A 24,549-nucleotide genomic window follows, 5' to 3' on the forward strand; every position below is an offset into this window, starting at 1 on the left:
CACCTTTTTGCAAGGGTTAATAGCAGGAAATACCCCCCAATATTTGTAACCCCTTCTCTTCTGAGTATGGAGGTACCCCATAAGTTGACCTGAAGTGCACTATGGGTGAACTACAATGCTCAGAAGAGAAGGAGTCATATTTGGCTTTTTGAGAGCAAATTTTGCTCGGGGGGCATGTCGCATTTAGGAAGCCCCTATGGTGCCAGAACAGCAAAAAATACCCACATGGCATACCATTTTGGAAACTAGACCCCTTGAGGAATGTAATAAGGAATAAAGTGAGCCTTATTACCCCACAGGTGTTTCACGACTTTTGCATATGTAAAAAAAAAAAAAAATTTCCACTAAAATGTGTGTTTCCCCCCTAATTTCACCTTTTTGCAAGGGTTAATAGCAGGAAATACCCCCCAATATTTGTAACCCCTTCTCTTCTGAGTATGGAGGTACCCCATAAGTTGACCTGAAGTGCACTATGGGCGAACTACAATGCTCAGAAGAGAAGGAGTCATATTTGGCTTTTTGAGAGCAAATTTTGCTCGGGAGCAGGTCGCATTTAGGAAGCCCTTAAGGTGCCAGAACAGTAAAAAAAAAAAAAAAAAAAACACACACGGCATACCATTTTGGAAACTAGACCCCTTGAGGAACGTAACAAGGGGTACAGTGAGCATTTGCCCCCCACTGGTGTCTGACAGATCTTTGGAACAGTGGGCTGTACAAGTTTTCATTTTCATGGACCACTGTTCCAAAGATCCGTCAGACACCTGTGGGGGGTAAATTCTCACTGCACCCCTCATTACATTCCGTGAGGGGTGTTGTTTCCGAAATGGGGTCACATGTGGGTTTTTTTTTTTGCGTTTGTCAAAACCGCTGTAACAATCAGCCACCCCTGTGCAAATCACCTCAAATGTACATGGTGCGCTCTCCCTTCTGGGCCTTGTTGTGCGCCCCCAGAGCACTTTGCGCTCACATATGGGGTATCTCTGTAGTCGGGAGAAATTGCGTTACAAATTTTGGCAGGCTTTTTTCCCTTTTACCTCTTGTGAAAATGTAAAGTATAGGGCAACAGCATGTTAGTGTAAAAAATAAAAAATTTTTACACTAACATTCTGGTGTAGACCCCAACATTTCCTTTTCATGAAGGGTTAAAGAAGAAAAAGCCCCCCAAACCTTGTAACGCAATTTCTCCCGAGTACAGCGATACCCCATATGTCGCCCTAAACTGTTGCCCTGAAATACGACAGGGCTCCAAAGTGAGAGCGCCATGTGCATTTGAGGCCTAAATTAGGGATTTGCATAGGGGTGGACATAGGGGTATTCTACGCCAGTGATTCCCAAACAGGGTGCCTCCAGCTGTTGCAAAACTCCCAGCATGCCTGGACAGTCAACGGCTGTCCGACAATACTGGGAGTTGTTGTTTTTCAACAGCTGGAGGCTCTGCTTTGGAAACAGTGGTGTACCGGACGTTCTTATTGGGGGAGGGGGGCTGTGTAAGGGTATGTGTATATGTAGTGTTTTTAACTTTTTATTTTCTTTTGTGTTAGTGTAGTGTAGTGTTTTTTAGGGTACAGTCACATGGGCGGGGGATTACAGCGAGTTTCCCAGCGCAAAATTTGCTGCATCTCAAGATGCGAGAAACCCACTGTAAAAGCCTCGCCCATGTGAATGTACCCTGTACATTCACGGGGGTGGCGGGGCGGGGGGGGGGCTTGCATCAGCTGTTGCAAAACCACAACTCCCAGCATGCATGGTCTGTTAGTGCATGCTGGGAGTCATAGTTTTGCAACAGCTGGAGGCACACAGGTTAGGAAACACTGAGTTAGAAACAGACAATGTTTCCCAACCAGTGTGTCTCCAGTTGTTGCAAAACTACAACTCCCAGCATGCCCAGACAGCTGAAGGGCATGCTGGGAGTTGTAGTTCGGCAACATCTGAAGGGCCAGATGTTGCTGAACTAAAACTCCCAGCATGCCTGGACAGTCAGTGCATACTGGGAGTTGTAGTTTTGCAACAGCTGGAAGAGCACAGATTGGAGACCATTATACAATGGTCTCCAAACTGGGGCCCTCCAGATGTTGCAAAACTACAACTCCCAGCATGCCCAGACAGCCAAAGGCTGTCTAGGCATGCTGGGAGTTGTAGTTTTCAGACTCCTAGAAGCAGCAGTGAAGATCTTCACTGCTGCTTCTGAGGACCATATACTCACCTGCCGGTCCCGTCGCTGCTCGTCCACGTGGCCGGTCCTGCCGCTGCTCCAGGTAAGTCCGCCGGTCCCCACGTGTTCCCCCCCGTGTGCCGCAGGTCCCCGCGAGCCCCTGCAGCCTTCGTCCCCCGTTCTGCCCGACTTCCAGGGGCGGGCAGTGCGGGGGATCTGAACTTTCACCCCAGATCACTGTGATTGGTCCACAGGGACCAATCACAGTGATCGCTGACCAGGACCATCAATTGATGGTCCTGGGGGTGAAGCAGAAGTTGTCCCCTGCTGGAAACAGCGGGACTTCTGCCAGTTAACCCGTGCGATGCTGCGCATCGCCGGGTTAACTGCATGTCATTTATAAACGCCGGGATGCGCGAACACACTGCACAACCCGGCGTTTATATATGACATTCTGCGGGAAGGGGTTAAAAAGACACACATTAACCCCTTCCATATTAAGAGTTCAAATCCCCCCCCCCCCCCCCTTTTCCTATATAAAAACCATGTAAACATAAAGACAAACATATTTGGTATTGCTGCATGCGTAATTGTACGAACTATTAAAATATCCCATATGGTAAATTACATAAATGTAAAAAAATAAATACCAAAACCACATAATTGCTATTTTTAGAATATCCCTGAAAAAAAGTTGAAAGCGATTAAAAAGTAAGGTCAATACCAAAATGGTACAGATACAAAAAAAAAAAAAATATGGAGCAAAAAATGAGCCCTCATACAGACCCGTATGTGTGGGGGGGGGTAAGCTACAGGGGTCAGAAAATGGTGCAAAAATTTGCGCAAGTGTTTTTTTCCACAAATTTTGATTGAATTTTTCATCCCCTTGTCTACGGTTAGGTTCACCATAGAGCACTTTCTACAGTAGAATCGAATTTACTAATTGCGGGTTTTTTTGCGCAAAAAAATGCGCAAACAGCATTTTCTTGTGCAAATATACACCACCTCGGAGGACACGTACCAAAGTGTCTATTTTCACACAGTAAGGACTGCTACTCACATCATGGACAGACTCTGCCCATGATGGGAGTTGTAGTCCAGGGGCTGAGGTGCAGATCTCAGCAGGTCATTATCCAGAGACCCGCTGCGATCCGCATTTATTAACTGTAAAAGCTGGCGGCACATGCGGCTACACTGCGCTGCCACCAGCTCCTGTATACACTGTCATAATTCATAATCCCCGCCAGCGGAATAAGGGAGCTCTGATTGGTCAATAGCTATCCACCAATCAGAGCTCTCCCAGCGGAGATTATGAATTATAAAAACTGTGTGGTGTCTCGGTTGCATACCGTACCTTGCATGGTGGTCCCCAAAGTCAGCGTTACTACGGTCAGGTAGGGCCCCCCAGGTGGGACAGCTCCTAGTCGCCTCCTCCTTCTCTAATTTTATAATTACAAAGCTTCAATAGAAGTAGAGCGTGTAGGCACTGCTATCCCTTAGTGTGTCTCCCTCAAACTGTCCATGTGCAAAATCCAGCTAGCAGTATATGCTTTTCATGTGGTGGTGCTCATGTACTTAGAAATTCAGATATTCACAAATCTAACAATGAAGAAAGGAGTACGGGCAACTTACCACGTGGATGTCTTTTACTTCGTGTTTATTGCTGGGACATGCAGGCAAAGCTGCTCCACGCCCCACCGGGATGCCGAGCGCTAGTGCGTTTAACGATACACTGTCATAATTCATAATCCCCGCCGGAACATGGGAGCTCTGACCAATCAGAGCTCCCCTCTCCTGGCGGCGGGGATTATGAATTATGACAGTGTATATAGAAGCCGGTGGCAGAGCAGTGTAGTCGCATTTGCCGCTGGCTTGTTTAATAAATGCGTTCTGCACCTCAGCCCCTGGACTACAACTCCCATCATGGGCAGAGTCTGTCCATGATGGGAGTAGTAGTCCTTAAAAGTCCCGAAGCCAGGGGATGTGCAAGTGCCATCCCTCAGCAGCGCTGCGGTACCTACAACTACTCCCATCATGGGACAGGCTCTGTCCAATCATAGGAGTATTATTCCAAGGGCAGAGGGACACATCTCTGTTCTCATTATGCGTTTTGCATAATGGGAACAGAGCCTTTCTGGCAGTGTATTCCCAAACAGGGAGACTCCAGCTGTTGCTACTACAGCCCCCATGATGGGAGTTGTAGTTTTGCAACAATTGGAGGCTCCCTGTTTATGAACACGCTGCATTATGTGCGCTCTTCCCAGGGGAGAGCAAAATAAATAAATAAAATGTACTAACCCATATTTCTTGTTTTTCTTTTCTTCTCATTTCAGATACGTGAATGCAGAGGACTACGACGATGACCAGCGTTTTTTTTTATTTCAATAAAATGGTTAATGGGGGCTGTGGGGGAGTGTTTTTTTTTAAATAAATTTTTTTTTTCAATGTGTCTGTTTTTTATAATTGAATTTTCAGGCTTAGTAGTGGAAGCTGTCTTATAGATGGAAGCCATTAATAAGCCGGGGCTTAGCGTTAGCCCCAAAATTAGCTAACGCTAACCTCTAATTATTACCCCGGTACCCACCGCCACAGGGGTGCCGGGAAGAGCCGGTACCAACAGGCCCGGAGCGTCAAAAATGGTGCTCCCGGGCCTAGGTGGTAACAGGCTGGTGTTATTTAGGCTGGGGAGGGACAGTAACAATGGTCCTCGCCCACCCTGGTAACATCAGGCTGTTGCTGCTTGGTTGGTGTCTGGCTGATTCTGAAAATAGGGGGAACCCTAAGCATGATAGATATATATACACATACACGCATAGGGTTCCCTCTATTTTCAGTATCAGCTAGATACCAACCAAGCAGCAACAGCCTGACATTACCAGGGTGGGTGAGGACCATTGTTACTGGCCCTCCCCAGCCTAAATAACGCCAGCCTGTTACCGCCTAGGCCCAGGAGCGCCATTTTTGACGCTCCGGGCCTGTTGGTAATGGCTCTTCCCGGCACCCCTGTGACGGTGGGTACCAGGGTAATGATCGGGGGTCAGTGCTAGCTGTTTTTGGGCTAACGCTAACCCCCAGCTTAGTAATGGATTCTGTCTACAAGACGCCTTCCACTACTAAGCCTGAAAATTCAATTATAAAAAATATTTAAAAAAAAAAAAACGCTGTTCATCATCGCAATCCACCAAATCTGACATAGTCCTCCGCATTCACGTATCTAAATTTCGAAGAAAAAAAAGTTTAGTACACCACACCAGCAAAAACGCAAGAATAAAATGCAGGAAAAACTGACATTTCTGGCATTTTTGCTGATGGACAAAAAACCTCACTGGAATCCTGGCCTCAAAGCAATAGAACAAAATCTCTACGTCCACTTATCCTGTGAGGTAGAGAAGGAGTGTACGGTAGAACGAGGGGGGGGGGGGGGGCATTTCTATATTTTCACAAGATTTATCAAAAGGAGTGCAACAGCCTTAGTAAATTCTGAGCAAGAGTGTAAATTAGACAAGAGTGTAAAGGGGTAGAACTGTGTCTACAATAGACAAATAATGATAAATATCCCCCAATGTGTGTATGTTCCAGCTTCACAGCTGAAGATATTAACATGAAACTTGGCACACGTTACTTATATGTCAACAACAAACATAGGATAGATAATTTAACCCTTACCCACCGCCATTCGCCAGGGGCGGGGTTTATGTTTAAAGTCCCATACAAGTCTATGGGAAATATATATTACTGCATAACTTCCAAACGGCTGGAGATATTTCGATGATACTTGGTCACATGTTACTTGTATGTCCACTTAAAATATAGGATAGTTAATTTAACCTCAGGATAGGGGATAAGTTTTTCACCACTGGACTACTCCTTTAACCCCTTAAGGACTCAGCCCCTTTTGGCCTTAAGGACTCAGACAATTTAATTTTTACGTTTTCATTTTTTCCTCCTCGCCTTCTAAAAATCATAACTCTTTTATATTTTCATCCACAGACTAGTATGAGGGCTTGTTTTTTGCGCGACCAGTTGTCCTTTGTAATGACATCACTCATATCATAAAATGTATGGCGCAACCAAAAAACACTATTTTTGTGGGGAAATTAAAACGAAAAACGCAATTTTGCTAATTTTGGAAGGTTTTGTTTTCACGCCGTACAATTTATGGTAAAAATGACGTGTGTTCTTTATTCTGAGGGTCAATACGATTAAAATGATACCCATTATTATATATTTTTATATTATTGTTGCGCTTAAAAAAAATCACAAACTTTTTAACCAAATTAGTACATTTATAATCCCTTTATTTTGATGACCTCTAACTTTTTTATTTTTCCGTATAAGTGGCGGTATGGGGGCTCATTTTTTGCGCCATGATCTGTACTTTTTTTTTATACCACATTTGCATATAAAAAACTTTTAATACATTTTTTATAATTTTTTTTTTTAATAAAATGTATTAAAAAAGTAGGAATTTTGGACTTTTTAAATTTTTTTTCGTTCACGCCGTTCACCGTACGGGATCATTAAAATTTTATTTTAATAGTTTGGACATTTACGCACGTGGCGATACCAAATATGTCTATAAAAAAGTTTTTGACGCTTTTTGGGGGTAAAATAGGAAAAAACGGACGTTTTACTTTTTTATTGGGGGAGGGGATTTTTCACTTTTTTTACTTTTACTTTAACATTTTTTTACATTTTTTTTTTTTTTTTTTACACTTGAATAGTCCCCATAGGGGACTATTCATAGCAATACCATGATTGCTAATACTGATCTGTTCTATGTATAGGACATAGAACAGATCAGTGTTTTCGGTGATCTTCTGCTCTGGTCTGCTCGATCACAGACCAGAGCAGGAGACGCCGGGAGCCGCACGGAGGAAGGAGAGGGGACCTCCGTGCGGCGTTATGAATGATCGGATCCCCGCAGCAGCGCTGCGGGCGATCCGATCGTTCATTTAAATCGCGAACTGCCGCAGATGCCGGGATCTGTATTGATCCCGGCACCTGAGGGGTTAATGGCGGACGCCCGCGAGATCGCGGGCGTCAGCCATTGCCGGCGGGTCCCTGGCTGCGATCAGCAGCCGGGATCAGCCGCGCATCACACGGGCATCGTTCCGATGCCCGCGGTTATGCTTAGGACGTAAATGTACGTCCTGGTGCGTTAAGTACCACCTCACCAGGACGTACATTTACGTCCTGCGTCCTTAAGGGGTTAAAGTCCAATGCAAATTTGTGGGAAATGTATGTTCCAGCAAAACTTTAGTTATGGGGACAGGATATGAGGTCAGGATATGAGGAGCGGATTTGGGGTCGTGATATGGGGTCAAAAGCTTCCTCCTTTGTTGCTTTTCCTCCTCCACAAGGATAAGGTAGGAAAAAACGGGCAGCGCCGGGTACTCAGCTAGTACTATATAAAACTTTCCGTTTTCTAAAGGAGCCTGGATCCTGCACTGAACATTGTGAAATATCAGGGAGGGGGGTGTATTTACAATGAACGTTTTACTGAACGGTTTGCAAGAGCACCAGGCAAAGAAAACATTTAATATGCCTGAGGAAAAAACTTAAAGGTTATTTTCTCAAATGTTTTGGAACTCCTTTTAAGATGTAAAACATAAAAAAGTCTGTTTGAGAATTCACTTTTTTTTACTTTTTGGCCATAATTTTTACAGACAAAAAAAAAAGGGGTCAGCTAACTTTTTTTTATTGCTACCTGAAATACGAGTCACTAAAGTGGTCTCTGGCAGCTGCTTCCTGCTGTCTGGGTATAGGAAGAGATCTGTCAGTCAAGGATGGTGGGGTGGGAAGAAGCTGCCAGGGGCCGCCCCAATGACTCACAGATTAGGCCTCATAAAAGTCCACATTTTTTCTTAAAGTGCAAGGCATTTGTTAAAGGCCATTTTAATCTAAGAAAACATCTAAAAAGTTTGAGATTCATCTTCATCACATTCTACCTCCTCAGGCCCTGAACAGCTTTGCCTGAAGGTTTCCTTGAAAAGGAAATTTATCACTATTTTATGTAAATTACTAATTAAAAGTATGTTTTACTACTGGTCTGCAGCTTTCCATAATGCTGACCTCAGGTTGTATGTGATATAAAAGATTGGCTCTATTGACCTTAATGTAACTGAGCTGTAATACCACACACAACCTGGGGAAAGGGGTAGTGCTGTTGAAACCCCCCCCCCCCCCCCCTTCCATTAGCTCTGACACTGGATAACTCAGGCTGTCCAAAGGCTGCCCAGGCATTAACCATGTCTTTGGATCACACAGGTCATGTACACACTGAAATTTACTGCAAGCCCACTTCTACCAATAGTTTTCTTAATTGGTGCAGTTTTCATCCCAAGCCTCTAAAGAGAGGTATACCTGTTGACCAATACTTACAGCTAAAATAAACTGTTCTGATGAGGTACAGTTTCAGAGGGAATGTGATTTCCTATATAGACTTTTTTGTGGCACGAGGCTATCCAAAGAAGGTGTTGCATAAAGCATATGCTAGGGCTACTCCACGACAACAATTACTTATGGATCAACTTAAAGCACCGGATACCAAGATCATTCAATGTATTGGCACTTTTGATCAAAATAACCAAAAAAAATCCTTGACATCCTCAAGAAATATTGGCCCCATTTGACATCTGATGCAGAGCTTGTGGATGTCACTACTCCATCTTCTTCAATAACATACCATCGAGGATGAAAACTTTTTGAAAAGTTGGTTCACAGCTTCTATGAGGAAATGTCTACTGCCACATGGTTGCGATCCCCAGTTAAGGGGTCCCATCCATGTGGTTCGTGCACCTTCTATTCAAACTTACCTCATACAAAAGCATTCACCAATCCTGTTGATCATCGACAGTATGTTATCTGTGACTATTAATTATTAAACCATGGGAGTCATTTATGAGGCACAATGAAGTTGCCCCAAATTATATATTGGGAAGACCATCTAAAACTACACTGACTGATTTCAAAACATCTAACCACAATCAATACCCAGATGGATACTCCACTGTTACGGCATATGAAGGAAACACATGCCAGCTACCCTTTGGATTTACAGTTTTGGGGTATCACCCAATGTAAGTTGGGATCCAGTCGTGGCAATCTCAATACGAAATTGCTATGTGAAGAAGCACGATGGATCAATCGACTTCTATCCTTGAGCCCGCCAGGACCTAATGAGGGCTTTACTTATTTAGCTTTTTTTTTTTTTAATTTTTTTTTTTTATTAAATAATTGAGGCCATTAGTATGTACAAGTCGTTAATATATGTAAAAGTCTGAATCCAGGTAGAGAAAACAGACATGGTCACACATCTTTAGCCGTATCCAATTAATTATTATTTTTTTTTAAATCACACACTCTGGAATATTTAAAGCAAAATAGCATATATATGGAGGAAAAATTAAAAGGAAAAGAGGGGGTTTAGAAACTATCATATTCCCAATATGTAGAAATAGAATACTTCGATATGGAATACTTTATACTTCCAATATGGAATACTGAAATAGCAATTGTTGCTTCAACATGTATGGTTATTTTAACCTACTAATTTAATATAGTCATAATATACCTCCCACATAATTTACCTATCCCCCTTTGTTTAAATCATAACATCCATCACCCACTCATTCAAAATAATATACCTTTTCCCTTATTCTGCAACAACTAATCGCTATAAATAACTCAGAAATAAATATATATACACTTCTATATTTTTAGCCCTGACATTATGGCCATTTTTATTGCAAATCAGTCCATGCGCACAGAAGCCTCGCGCATGTGCACATTGTTTGCTGATGTGAATGAAAACTAAGTCCCTGTACATCCTTTCCTAGCACAGGATACTAGCGCATGGGCATAAACGCAGTGGTCCAGTGTAGGAGTTTATTACCTTGTGTAGCTTTCAGCGTGCAGTTACATCAGCAGGGAATCCACCAGCCAGATCATTTCTGCCTCCATTCATTGACATTGATTGGCTGATGAGCTGTCAATCTTTATACCTACTGAAACAAAGCAGGATGGGAGCTTTGTATTGGTTGTTTTTAGGGAAATTCTATAGGCAGCTGGAGCTGTCAATCATACTCTAACCAATGAGAATGTGTTTAGTGACAGATGTTTATTTCAATTGCTGAGAGTTGTGACATCACCCCTGTCAGGCTTTTTTTATTTTTACTGATAGATGTGGACTGCAGCCGCACTATCAATCACAACTGTGTTTACTTTGAGGCACTATTAGCATCCTAACAAGTATTGTGTATCGATGAGACCGGTGGGTTAAGGTTTTTAATCGAGGCAAATAAAAGTTATATTTTAAATTACACTAATGTATGGGAAAACAATGAATATTTGTAACTACTATATCTGGGCACAGAGGGGACAGTTAGAATGTCATGAAGGAGAAGTAGACTGGGTTTCCACAGGATAGGGGATAAGGGTCTGATAGCGGGGGTCCGACGGCCCAAACCCCCGCATGGGGACCCGGCACTGCCACGGCTGTTGTGCGCGTCATCAACCTCACTGAGGTCGACAACATGCCCCCTCCATACAGCAATAAGTGTCTAGGGCCTTTAACTGTCAAACAAACATTCATATTCAATTATCAAAATGTGTAAGATCGTATTCACACAGCTGCATTTTTGAATCCCTAATACGACTGCAAGTCCCAGCTCAACTGTGGGTCTGAGAACACAGACAGCTGTCATATCTGATCATCAGAAAGGCGGTCTGGATGGGACTTGTGGTGGCAGTACTGACATAAAAATGTGTTTCTATTGCGTTAATGTGAAACCAGCACAATGAGCCAGATTCTGCAAACAGCCAGACTAACTTCACGCGCACTTTTTTCCTTTTATCCCGTCCGGGCTGCAAAATAAAAGAAAACACACTTTCTCTTACCTGCCAACGAGCCCCCGGAGCTCCGGTACCGGTGTTCGGTCCCCGTGCTGTATTCTTCTTACTTCCTGTTAGCCCGGCACGTCACACGGAGCTTCAGCCTATCACCGGCCGCAGCGATGTCCCGCCTCGTCCGGTGATAGGCTGAAGCTCCGTGTGACGTGCCGGGCTAACAGGAAGTAAGAAGAATACAGCCCGGGGACCCAACACCTGTACCGGAGCTCCGGGGGCTCGTTGGCAGGTAAGAGAAAGTGTGTTTTCTTTTATTTTGCAGCCCGGACAGGATAAAAGGAAAAAAGTGCGCGCTTTAAGACGACGACTAGGAGGAGATTTATTAACACCTGTGTACGTTTTCGCTATACAGTTCCCACATACAGTTTCAAGTTAAAAACCGTACGGAACCGTATAGAAATCCGTATGCATTGACTTAACATTGCAAACCGTATGTCAGACACACTTCATCCGGTTTAGTCCGTTTTTTACCCGTACCCAAAACCGTAGTCTACCACTTCTTTTGGTCCAGGTGAAAAACGTTATTAAACCATAAATAGCTTTTTATAACACTGGAGTCAATGGGAACCGTACAGAACCATATGTGCGTACGGTTCCATACGTTTTTTTTGACTTTGCACATGTTTTTTTTCCTGGAATTTCAATCAAACAAGTGAAACTTGTGACCGCTGCCACGCCCCCTCCCATAGGCTTGCATTGAGGGGGCGGAGCGTGGAGTCACACGGGGGCGGGGCCATGATGTCCCAATGCTCAGGCCCCAGTGATCGACAGTAATCAGATCCGGAGCGAACATGCTCCGGGTTCTGAGTGCAAGATCACAGAGGTCCCCAGCAGCGGGACCCCCGCGATCAGGCATCTTATCCCCTATCCTTTGGATGGGGGATAAGATGTCTTAGCGCCGGAGTAACCCTTTAAGGACAAGGCCAATTTTCACTGTAGGACCAGAGCGTTCTTTGCACATCTGACCACTTTCACTTTAAGCATTGATAACTCTGGGATGCTTTTACCTTTCATTCTGATTCAGAGATAGTTTTTTCGTGACATATTCTACTTTATGTTAGTTGTAAAATTTTGTGAATGCTTGCATTATTTCTTAGTGAAAAATTCAAAAATTTTATGAAAAAAATTGAAAATGTAGCATTTTTTCTAACTTTGAAGCTCTCTGCTTGTAAGGAAAATATACATTCCAAATAAATTATATTTTGATGCACAAATACAACATGTCTACTTAATGCTTGCATCATAAAGTTAACATGTTTTCACTTTTGGAAGACATCAGAGGGCTTCAAAGTTCACCAGCAATTTTCCAATTTTTCACAAAATTTTCTAAATCTGAATTTTTCATGGACCCGTTCAGTTTTGAAGTGGATTTGAAGGGCCTTCATATTAGAAATTCTCCATAAATGACCCCATTATAAAAACTGCACCCCTCAAAGTATTCAAAATTACATTCAGTAAGTGTGTTAACCCTTTCGGTGTTTCACAGGAATAACAGCAAAATGAAGGAGAAAATTCAAAAATTTTTATTTATTTATTTTTTTTTTTTTACACTTGCATGTTCTTGTAGACCCAGTTTTTTTATTTTTAGAAGGTGTAAAAGGAGAAAAATCCTCTCAAAATTTGTAACCCAATTTCTCTCGAGTAAGGAAATACCTCATATGTGTATGTCAAGTGTTCAGCGGGTGCAGTAGAGGGCTCAGAAGGGAAGGAGCGACAATAAGATTTTGGAGAGTGAGTTTTTCTGAAATGTTTTTTGGGGGGCATGTCACATTTAGGAAGCCCCTATGGTGCCAAAACAGCAGAAAACCCCCCACATGGCATACTATTTTGGAAACTACACCCCTTTAGGCACATAACAAGGGGTCCAGTGAGCCTTAACACCCCACAGGTGTTTGACGACTTTTCGTTAAAGTTGGATGTGTAAATGAAAATTCTCACTAAAGTGCAGTTTTTCTCCCAAATTTACCATTTTTATAAAAAGGTAATGGGAGAAAATGCCCCCCAAAATTTGAAACCCCCATCTCTTCTGAGTATGGAAATACCCAATGTTGGGATGTAAAATGCTCTGCGGGGGAACTACAATGCTCCGAAAAGAAGGAGTCACATTTGGCTTTTGGAAAGCCAATTTTTCTGACGTGGTTTTTGGGGAGCATGTCACATTTAGGAAGCGCCTATGGTACCAGAACAGCGGTATACTATTTTGGAAACTACACCCCTCAAGGAACATAACAAGGGGTACAGTGAGCCTTAACACTTGGATGTGTAAATGAAAAAAACAAAAAAAAAATTTTTTTTTAACTAAAATGGAGTTTTCACCCAAATTTTACATCTTTACAAGGGGCAATCAGAAAATGACCCCCAAAATTTGTAACCCCATTTCTTCTGAGTATGTAAATACCCCATGTGTGGACGTCAAGTGCTCTGCGGGCGAACTACAATGCTCAGAAGAGGAGGAGCACCATTGAGCTTTTGGAAAGAGAATTTGTTTGGAATGGAACTTAGGGGCCATGAGCGTTTACAAAGCCCCCCGTTGTGACAGAACAGTGGACCCCCCCCCACATGTGACCCCATTTTGGAAACTACACCCCTCACAGAATTTAATAAGGAGTGCAGTGAGCATTTACACCCCACTGGTGTTTGACAGATCTTTGCAACAGTACTTTTTCACAGACTACTGTTGCAAAAATCTGTCAGACACCTGTGGGGCGTAAATGCTAACTGTACCCCATAATACATTACATGAGGGGTGTAGTTTCCAAAATGGGGTCACATGTGGGGAGGGGGGGGTCCATTGTTCTGGCACTATGGGGGCTTTGTAAACACACGTGGCCTTCAATTCCGGACAAATTTTCTCTTCAAAATCACATTGGCGCTCCTTCTCTTCTGAGCATTGTAGTTCGCCCACAGAGCACTTTACATCAACATATGGGGTATGTTCTTACTCAGAAGAAATGGGGTTACAAATTTTGGGGGCTTTTTCCCTATTTTCCCTTGGGAAAATGAAAGAATTTAGGGTTACACCAACATTTTAGTGGAGAAAAAAATAAATTTGTTTTTCATTTTCCCATCCAACTTTAAACGAAAATTCGTCAAACTCCTGTGGGGCATTAAGGCTCACTATACCCCTTGTTCTGTTCCGTGAGGGGTGTAGTTTCCAAAATGGGGTCACATGTGGGTATTTATTTTTTTGCGTTTATGTCAGAACCGCAGTAAAATCAGCCACCCCAGTGCAAATCACCAATCTAGGCCTCAAATGTACATAGTGTGCTCTCACTCCTGAGCCTTGTTGTGCGCCCGCAGAGCATTTTTCATCCACATATGGGGTATTTCCGTACTCTGGAGAAATTGCGTTACAAATTTTGGGGGTCTTTTTTCCTTTTACCTCTTGTGAAAATAAAAAGTATGGGGCAACACCAGCATGTTCGTGTAAAATTTGTAATTTTTTTTTACACTAACAGGCTGGTGTAGACCCCAACTTTTCCTTTTCATAAGGGGTAAGAGAAAAAGCCCCCCCAAAATTTGTAGTGCAATTTCTCCCGAATATGAAAATACCCCATATGTGGCCCTAAACTGTTTCCTTGAAATACGTCAGGGCTCCGAAGTGAGAGAGCGCCATGCGCATTTGAGGACTAAATTAAGGATTGCATAGGGGTGGACATAGGGGTATTCTACGCCAGTGATTCCCAAACCGGGTGCCTCCAGCTGTTGCTAAACTCTCAGCATGCCTGGATAGTTAGTGGCTGTATGGAAATGCTGGGAGTTGTTGTTTTGGAACAGCTGGAGGCTCCGTTTTGGAAACACTGCCGTACAGTACATTTTAATCGGGGGGGGGGGGGGGGGGGGGGGAAGAGACCGTAAGGGGGATGTATAGGTAGTGTTTAACCCTTTATCATGAGTTAGTGTAGTGTTTTTAGGGTACATTCACTCGGGCGGAGGTTTACAGTGAGTTTCCCACTAGGAGTTTGCGCTGCAGCTCATACTTGAAGCAGGAAACTTACTGTAAACCTGCCAGTGTGAATGTACCCTGTACATTCTCCCATGGGGGGGGGGGGGATGGTAAACCTCCAGCTGTTTCAAAACTACAACTCCCAGCATGTACTGACAGACCGTGCATGTTGGGAGTTGTAGTTTTGCAACATCTGGACGACTACAGAGTGGTCTCAGACTGTAGCCCTCCAGATGTTAGGCAACTCCCCGACTTCCGTAGGATCCAGGGAGCCAGCCGCATGACATCGCTGCCCACCGATCACCATCGCTGCCCGGTGCCGCTGGATGGGTAAATGGATCTTCGGCCCCGGTCCTCTGTCGGTTTCCCCGTTCTGCCCGGCCTATTGTGGGTGGGTAGAATGGGGAAACCGAAAGTTAACCCCCCCGCCCCCTATCTGCTATTGGTTGTCGCTTCTAGACGACCAATAGCAGGGATAGGAGGGGTGGCACTCCTGCCACCTAATTCCTATCCCTCCAGGGGGATCGTGGGTGTCTTGGACAACCCCAATCCCCCTTATTTTCTGGGTCACCATAGACCCGCATGACCCGGAATCCGCGCAAATCGCCGGTGTGAATTCACTGGCGATTTGCGGCGATCGCTGACATGGAAGGGGGGCTCTGATGACACCTCTGGGCATTTGCGCAGGGTGCCTGCTGATCGATATCAGCAGTCACCCCAGTCCGGTCGGGGACGGAAATTCCCACGGGCATACAGGTACCAGGTACCAGGGAGCAAAGGAATACCTGTAGACCCATGGCCCTTAAGTGGTTAAGTAAAAGGGGGGCAAATTGGAGTACCAAACACAACTAAAGTATAAGAGCAGTGCCATGCCGACAAAAAAAAAAAATTATTTAATTTCCAGACAGCCCTTCTGTAATATACAGAGAAATGAAGCCAATATTATTTCAAAAGCTCTGTGGTTTCCAACTTCTGCCTCTCCAGCTGTTGTAAAACTACAACTTACCAGCATGATGGGAATTGCAGTTCCGCAACTGCTGAACAGCCACTGGTTCCAGATCACTGCTTTACGGTACATTTACAAGAGCGTACCTTCTGCTACAAATCTGATTCTGCAGATTTTGCTGCCCAAATTGACTTCAATGGGTAGCACAAAATCTGCTAAAGCAGATCTGCAGCAGAAAATATGTACATTCGAACGCACGCATATGGAGGCTGCACACAAATGACTACTTACTATGGCTGAGATTGATCAAAGAATGTCTACGGTAGAGCTATTTTCCCACATTTATTTGGGTGTTGGGTTTGACTAGTGTGCATCTCATTTATCAAGAAGGTGCAGCAGGATGATGAATATTGCGCAGTTCTGCTGTGGTGGGAAAAGCTCGACCACATACACTATTTCTAGAGCTGCCGTGACATTTTTACTTTCATTTTAGACGCTTCAATCAAATTTGATTGCGGTGTCTAAGGGGTTAAAGCCGGGCATCACTGTGATCGGTGATATCTGGCATTAGAGACCACCCAGCTATAACCTCAGCTCAGCTCCTGAGCACGTGTCATAGAAGGGGAGCGGGACGCTGTCGTCTACAAGAGGTTATAGGTTGAATTGCAGAAGGTAGAAGTGATTCTCATGCCTTCTGGTAGGTGGTATAGCTTTGCGCCTAAAAAAGTACCTTTGCGCACAAAATGGCGACTTTTGAAAAAAGTTGCAAATGATAAATATGTGACCACTGCATGGTCAAAAAGTTCTACGGTTAGGCAAAAAGAGTAAACTGTCTATATCAAAAGACGCATAAAAGTCGTTAAATATGCTGCTTGCGCCTGTAAAACATATACAAAAAAAAAAATTATAAAATGCTCTAAAAGCAATGATAAATCTCCCCCTATATGTTGTGATGTAAGTGAAGTGTGTAAATATTGTAATATATTCGCATGCTGCGTACGCGCTACTAATGCTAAAGACGTACGTAAACAGTATTTATTATCTGTTGCAAAAAAAACTTGCACTGAGAACAGAACATCAAACTCTGAAAACACCATAAACTTCTACATGTCCTCCTCACAGTATAACGCTACATCTGCTCACTTATCGGCCCTTGTACAGTAAGGGGCCCAGACGTGCTTCTCCTATACACAGCCTCACACAATGCAAGCAGCCATGTGTTAACCCCTCCCGCCCCACACTCTTCTCACTTCCTCTCTCTTCAGTGTCACTCCTCCAGGCAAATATCCTATACCAGTGTGCCTCCAGCTGTTGCAAAACTACAACTCCCAGCATGCACGGACAGCCAACGGCTGTCCGGGCATCCTGGGAGTTGTAGTTTTGCAACAGCTGGAGGCACAATGGTTGGGAAACACTCACATACCTGACATCAGCCCCCACATTGTACAGGAGGCCAGCAGCTCTACACTACATCATGTATAGGACACACCAAGCAACCCAAAGTGTACAATTACTACACCGACCTGGCTGGAGAAATTGCTAATAAAAAAAAAAAAAAAAAAAAAAAAATAATATATATATATATATATATATATATATATATATATATATATATATATATATATATAGCTTGAGAAAGGCCTCATTGTGAGGCTGAAACGTCGCATTGACTTGATGGGTGAATGAACACACTGCTTTTTGCAATTTGGAGTGCCGTTTCCTTCTTTGGAGATATAGATATAGATATATATATATATATATATATATATATATATACACACACACATACACACACACACATATATATATATATACACATACATATACAAAAGGATAAATTAGCCGGCACTATTGATTCCAAACTATTATATGGACCTGGCATATATATATATTAGGGATCGACCAATATTGATTTTTTAGGGCCGATACCTATAATCTATGACTTTTCAGGCCGATAGCCAATAACTTATATCGTATAAGTTATCGGCTATTTCCCCCCCCCCCCCCCCTGCCGATACCGATAATGTCCAAAATCGTGAATATCGGCCAAACTGATAATCAGTCGATCGATCGAGATATATATATATAGATATATATATATATATATATATATATATATATATATATATATATATATATATGTATACATATACACATATACACACACACACCCCTTATATCAAATGCAATGCCCACTCCACAGCTATATACCCTGTAAGCCCTCTTTTTCCTCTATGTAGGTCTCCAAATACAGACTGCCAGCGCCCTAACCCCCACTCTAATTAACCCCCTCATTCTTGCGCCAGGACAACCAGGCTATTCTTCCCCATATGGTGATATTATAAAAGTGTGTCTGTGTGTATCCAGACAAAACATTTTATTTCTAGGAGACAATCCAAACCAGTGTTTCCAAGCAGGGTGCCTCCAGCTGTTGCAAATCTACAACTCCCAGCATGCCCGGACAGCCGTTGGCTTTTGCAACAGCTGGAGGCACACTGGTTGGTAAACATTTAAATATTTATAAAAACACATAACTAGAATGTTATAATAAAAACATCCTGTGTCTCACACTATTTCCTGCTTACAACAGAGCTAAAATAAGACAAATAGACATAAAAACTAAGAAATTCTAAACCCAAATAACTAAATCCTAAGCCATTGTAGTCCATCCAGCTGTTCGCGTCATCCGCACTGCAGGTAAGGCTGCACACAATTCATACATATATTAACCATGCTGCTATTGAGAACAAGACAGCAGTGCTTTATAATACCGCATCCATTGTAACACGGAGCCGTCACTGCAGCGCCCTGCACGGAGGACTGGCATGGCTGGCATTATATAGGCGCGGGCTGCCCTCACCTGTTGGTCGCACTGCGGCAGGACTTGGTGGCCATCTTCACTTTCTTGGCTCTGGCCGCGGACATGCTCCCTCTCGCGGGACTCGTCCACAGAGCTCGCACGCGACAAAGCCCCGCCTCCTTCCCGGGGACGCGCATCATCGATGGCGCCCGGCGGCCAATCAGGATTGGAGTAGGCGATGAAAATCTGCAAGTCAATCAAGCCCTTATAGGAACGTGAATTAGACGGATCAGTGTTACCATAGCAGCCAATCAAATTCAGACTTTCATTTTACAATCTGCTCAAGAAAATGAAAGCTGGAATCTGATTGGTTGGTAGGAGCAGCATTCATTCATTTCATTTAAATGGGTCTTTGTGACCTTTGTTGTCATAAATACAGTACAAATAAAGTACAAAGTGAATCCAGGTAGAAAAAACAAACATGGTCGCACATGTACATAATGTATTTTGATCTACTTGCTTCTAAGCATAAATTCCAAAACTAACAGGTTGTTAGTATACATTTTGATCAAAAGGTACAAGCCCACTCGCCACGTCAAGAGTGGGTCCCTAGCATAAAATGGCGTAGCACTGGGCGGCATAAATATAAGTATGGCGTACAAATGTTCCCATTATAGCACATTTTGGTCTTATTCATTTCATGACCGTGCAAATTTTAGTATTCATTTTTATCTCAACGCTTCGTGGCTTTTACGCTTTTATTTATTTTATTTTTTGTATGGACAAGTTGTAGTTTTTTTTTTTTTGCAGGACAAGTTGTAGTTTCTACACGTACCATTTTGGCATACATATATTTTAGCATTTTCCTTTTCATTATTCTGATTTTAGGAGGACGAAAAGGGGGGGGGGGGGGGAAATAGCATTCTACCTTTTTGTTTCAGATTCTCAGCTATCACTTTATTAGAAACAATATATTACAATACCCATTAGCCATTTGAGGACATTAATTCTCTGAAGGACACAATGGATAAGAGAGCAGATGGGTTTCTTAGAAGGTAGGAGGCAGGAAGGGTCTGTAGCCAGGCCCTTAGGGTGCATGCACACCATGTTTTCGCTATACAGTTCCCGTGTACGGTTTCAAGTAAAAAACCGTACGGAAACATATAGAAAACCGTATGCATTGACTTGACATTGTAAACCGTATGTCAAACGCATCATCCGGTTTAGTCAGTTTTGCGTCTTACATGGTTTTGTCCGTTTTTTTACCCATACCCAAAACCGCAGTCTACCACGTTTTTTTGGTGAAAAACCATATTAACCCCCTTAAGGACTCAGCCTATTTGGACCTTAAGGACTCAGACAATTTTATTTTTACGTTTTCGTTTTTTCCTCCTCCCCTTCAAAAAATCATAACTCTTTTATATTTTCATCCACAGACTAGTATGAGGGCTTGTTTTTTGCACGACCAGTTGTCCGTTGTAATGCCATCACTCACTTTATCATAAAATGTATGGCGCAACCAAAAAATACTATTTGTGTTACGATTCGGCAGGCTGGATGTGGATCCTCTGTGTCAGCGAGGGATTGGCGTGGACCGTACCGGTGGACCGGTTCTAGGTTGCTACTGGTATTCACCAGAGCCCGCCGCAGAGCAGGATGGACTTGCTGCGGCGGTAGCAACCAGGTCGTATCCACCGGCAACGGCTCAACCTCGCTGACTGCTGAGAAGGCGTAGGACAGAAGGACTAGACAGAGGCGAGGTCAGACGTAGCAGAAGGTCAGGGCAGGCGGCAAGATTCGTAGTCAATGGTGATAGCAAGAGGTCTGGAACACTGGTATGGCAAACACAGTAAACGCTTTCTCTAGGCACAAGGGCAACAAGATCCGGCAAGGAAGAGAAGGGAAGTGAGATTATATGGACGTGGGGCACGTGGAAGCTAATTAGACTGATTGGGCCAGGCACCAATCATTGGTGCACTGGCCCTTTAAATCATAGAGAGCTGGCGAGCGCGCGCCCTAAGGAGCGGAGCCGCGCGCCAGGACGTGACAGCCGGGGACCGGGACAGGTGATTAGCTTGTGATGCGATTCGCGAGCGGTTGCGTCCCGCTATGCGAATCACATCCCCGCCGGCAGTGTCAGTGCAGAGCTCCCGGGGAGGAGCAGGGACCCGGAGCGCTCGGCGTAACAATTTGTGTGTGGAAATTAAAAAGAAAACCGCAATTTTGCAAATTTTGGAAGGTTTTGTTTTCACGCCGTACAATTTATGGTAAAAATGACATGTGTTTTTTATTCTCTGGGTCAATACGATTAAAATGATACCCATGATTATACACTTTTCTATTACTGTTGCGCTTAAAAAAAAATCGCAAACTTTTAAACCAAATTAATACGTTTAAAATCCCCCTATTTTGAAGACCTTTTTCAATTTTCCGTATAAGCGGTGGTATGAGGGCTAATTTTTTGCGCCGTGATCTGTACTTTTTATTAATACCATATTTGCTTATACAAAACTTTTATTACATTTTTTATAATTTTTTTTTTGGAATAAAATGTTATAAAAAAGCAGCTATTTTGGATTTTTTTTTTATGTTCACGCCGTTCATTTACAATTTATTTTAATAGTTCGGATATTTACGCACGCGGCGATACCAAATATGTATATAAAATAATTTTTTTTATACTTTTTGGGGGTTAAATAGGGAAAATGGGACAATTTACATTTTTATTGGGGGAGGGGGTTTTTGCATTTTTTTTACTTTATTTTTTTTACTTTTTTTATTTTTATTTTTACACTTTAAAAGTCCCCATAGGGGACTATTTAAAGCAATCACTCGATTGGTAATCCTGTTCAGTGCTATGTATAGGACATAGCACTGATCAGGGTTATCGGTCATCTTCTGCTCTGGTCTGCGGGAAGGCAGATCAGAGCAGAAGACTCCCAGAAGGCAGTGGAGCCAGGTGAGGGGACCTCCGTCTGCCGTGCAGGATGATCGGATCGCCACGGCAGCGCTGCGGGCGATCCAATCATCCTGTTATGGTTTGAAATTTGTACACACGTTTGTACAAATTTGTACACACGTTTTGATACAGATTAGTCAGGTTTTGAGGAATCCGTTTTTCATAAAAAACCTGATGCAGGAACTGTATTGCAAAAACATGGTGTGAATGCACCCTTAGACTAAAGATCAGCTGGAGAAACATAAAAGGGTGCACTACAAATAAGGAGCTGATTGCATCTATGCCCACATTAACATCTGCAGTGGACTTTTTGTCTAACACATCGACAGATGCTTTACATCTTACAGCGTGAGGTACAGCAACATCTAATTCAGCTAGGCAAGCTCTTTGGTTAAAAGACAGAAGGGCAACACTACATCTAAGTCTAAACTATATGCCATTCCTTGTCATGCCTATTATTTAGACCTGAACTAAATGCTCTGCTAGAAAGAGCCTTAAGATAAAAAGAAAGGCTCATCGTCATGCCTGCTCCTTACAGGAGACCCTTTACGGGAAGAGGGAGAAGGGATCCCCTTTCTGACACTCCAATGGGTAGAGCTTGGAAAGGATCTAAAAGACCCCTGACCCTGCAAACAAACCTCAACAATGATGCCATGCCCCCAGTAGGAGGGTGTCTTACCAGGTATTTTCATGAGTGAAAAAGAATCACTTTCAGTGTATGGTTAAGGGACACAAAAAGCACTGGTTAAAGTTTATTCTGTCTCTTCATCCGTTAGAAACTTATGTCATTATAGACCTTTGATCAGATCAGGCAAAAGAAATGGGGTTACTATCGAAAATCCTGTCATTGAGAGAAAATAATGTTGTTATCCCTGCTGCAGAGTCAGAGAAAGGAAAAGGTTTTTACTCTTCTCTATCTTATAAAAAAGAAGCCAAATGGTTCTTACCTTTGGTTCTTATAGTGATATAGGGGGAGATTTATCATTAGGTGTCTATTGTAAACACAGATTCACCCCTTTACACTGCTTGTCTAATTTACACTCTTGCTCAAAATTTACAAAAGTTGTGCACGTCCTTTGGTAAATTTTGTGCAAATATAGAAATGCCCCCCCCCCCCTCCCGCTCTACTGAACACTCCTTCTTCTACTCACACTTCACAGAGCTGTGGCATTTTCCTGCGGCACACTGCTCACATAACTAGAAGTGCTGGAGCAGCAGTGTGTGCCGAACAAAACTCTGCAAAATAGTAAAATCTTTATAAAATACACAGAATGTCTGAGTTTAAAAAAAATTTAATTTTGCTAAACAAGTGTGCAAAATGTGTATGGAGCAGAGCTGAATGTGAGATTATGTGTAAGCATGACCACACACACACTCAACTCTGCTACATACACCTGATCACACACTCAGCTCTGCTGCATACACATGTCACACACTCAGCTCTGCTGCATACACACAATCACGCACTCAGCTCTGTTGCATGCACATAATCACACATATGATCACACATATACATAGACCAACAGCCGTACCTCCTTCTCCCTCCCTGCACATACAGTGGTATTCTTGTCTTGTTGACACGGCCGTCTGCTTCCGTTAATTAATGCCCATTCTGCAATCCGTTTGATCATTTTTAAATGGGTTGCAAACAGCTGTAAAATAATCCCATTGATGGCAATGGGATTTTTTTACAATTCTTTATCACCCGTTTGCTTCCTGTTCTGTTTTTTATTTTTTTTTATTTTTTGACGGGAGAAAAGACAGTGCATGCAGTATTTTTTCTGTCATCAAAAATAACGGAATAAAAACGGATATTATAAATTTAACATTGAAGTCTATGGCAAACAGATGAACCTTTAATGTCATCCGCTTGCCCCCGGTTTTTAATATCCGTTTCTGAACTGTTATTTCTTCTGAGCATGCTCAGAAGAGGTGACATCAGCAGATTCCTGCAGTGTTGAGGGACTACTACTACTCCCATCTTCAGAATGGTCAGAACTCTGGCAACTGAAATTTAATGTGGACAAGTGCAAGGTAATTCACCTGGAGCGTAAAAACCCTTGGGCAGAATATAGAATACTTGACACAGTCCTGACCTCAGTATCTGAGGAAAGGGATTTAGAAGTAATTATTTCAGAAGACTTAAAGGGGTTGTGCGCTGCCCTGCCTTTCGTAGCTTCGCACGCAGCATCCGAAGTTCATTACTCCGAACCCTGTGTGCGGGCTTCCGTGTTCGCGGCCGCGCCCCCTTCCCATAGACTTTTGTTGAGGGGGCGGGCGTGACGTCACGAGGGGCCGGGCGTGACGTCACGAGGGTGCAGCCGCGAACACGGAAGCCCGCACACAGCGTTCGGAGTAATGAACTTCCGGATGCTGCGTGCGGAGCTCTGAAAGGCAGGGCAGCGCACAACCCCTTTAAATGGGCACTGTCACCAAACATGTTTTTTTATTTGTTGTAGTACTTATGTACTACAACATATCTCTAATATAGATCTATTACCTTTTTTTTTTTTCCATTAAACTAGTTTATTTTACATTTGAAAACCGGCCACTAGGGGTCTCCAGGCTGCAGGCTGGCATGACGACACGCATGAATTCGGACCGATGCCGGCCGGGCATCAGTCCAATTCATTCAGCCTGCGCTCGCTCCCTGCCTGTCAATCAGACAGGGGGGAGCGAGCGCTGAGAGCGCATTGGCTCCCTGGCATCACCCGCCTCCCGGCATATACGTGGCAGCACTTGGGTATGTCGGGAGCGGGGAGGGGGGATTGGTTGTTAGCGCCGCGGCCAAGTCAAATTTATTGTTTTCGGCGGCGACAGGGCGGCGGTGGGGTGT

General features: G+C 43.3%; 1 protein-coding gene across 3 annotated transcripts in view; it reads right to left on the bottom strand.

The window, feature by feature from the left end:
• The window catches only part of C6H16orf87 (chromosome 6 C16orf87 homolog), a 38,084-nt gene extending 19,266 nt beyond the window's left edge, over positions 1-18,818 (bottom strand). For all 3 annotated transcript variants that reach the window (XM_056525720.1, XM_056525719.1, XM_056525718.1), the window contains exon 1: positions 18,725-18,818. In XM_056525720.1, coding sequence (XP_056381695.1) covers positions 18,725-18,790 — 66 coding nt within the window. In that variant the 5' untranslated portion in view covers positions 18,791-18,818. The remainder of the gene's footprint in view (positions 1-18,724) is intronic.
• Between the last annotated feature and the right edge of the window lie 5,731 nt (positions 18,819-24,549).

Source organism: Hyla sarda, chromosome 6, assembly GCF_029499605.1.
Source record: "Hyla sarda isolate aHylSar1 chromosome 6, aHylSar1.hap1, whole genome shotgun sequence".
Classification (NCBI taxonomy): domain Eukaryota; kingdom Metazoa; phylum Chordata; class Amphibia; order Anura; family Hylidae; genus Hyla; species Hyla sarda.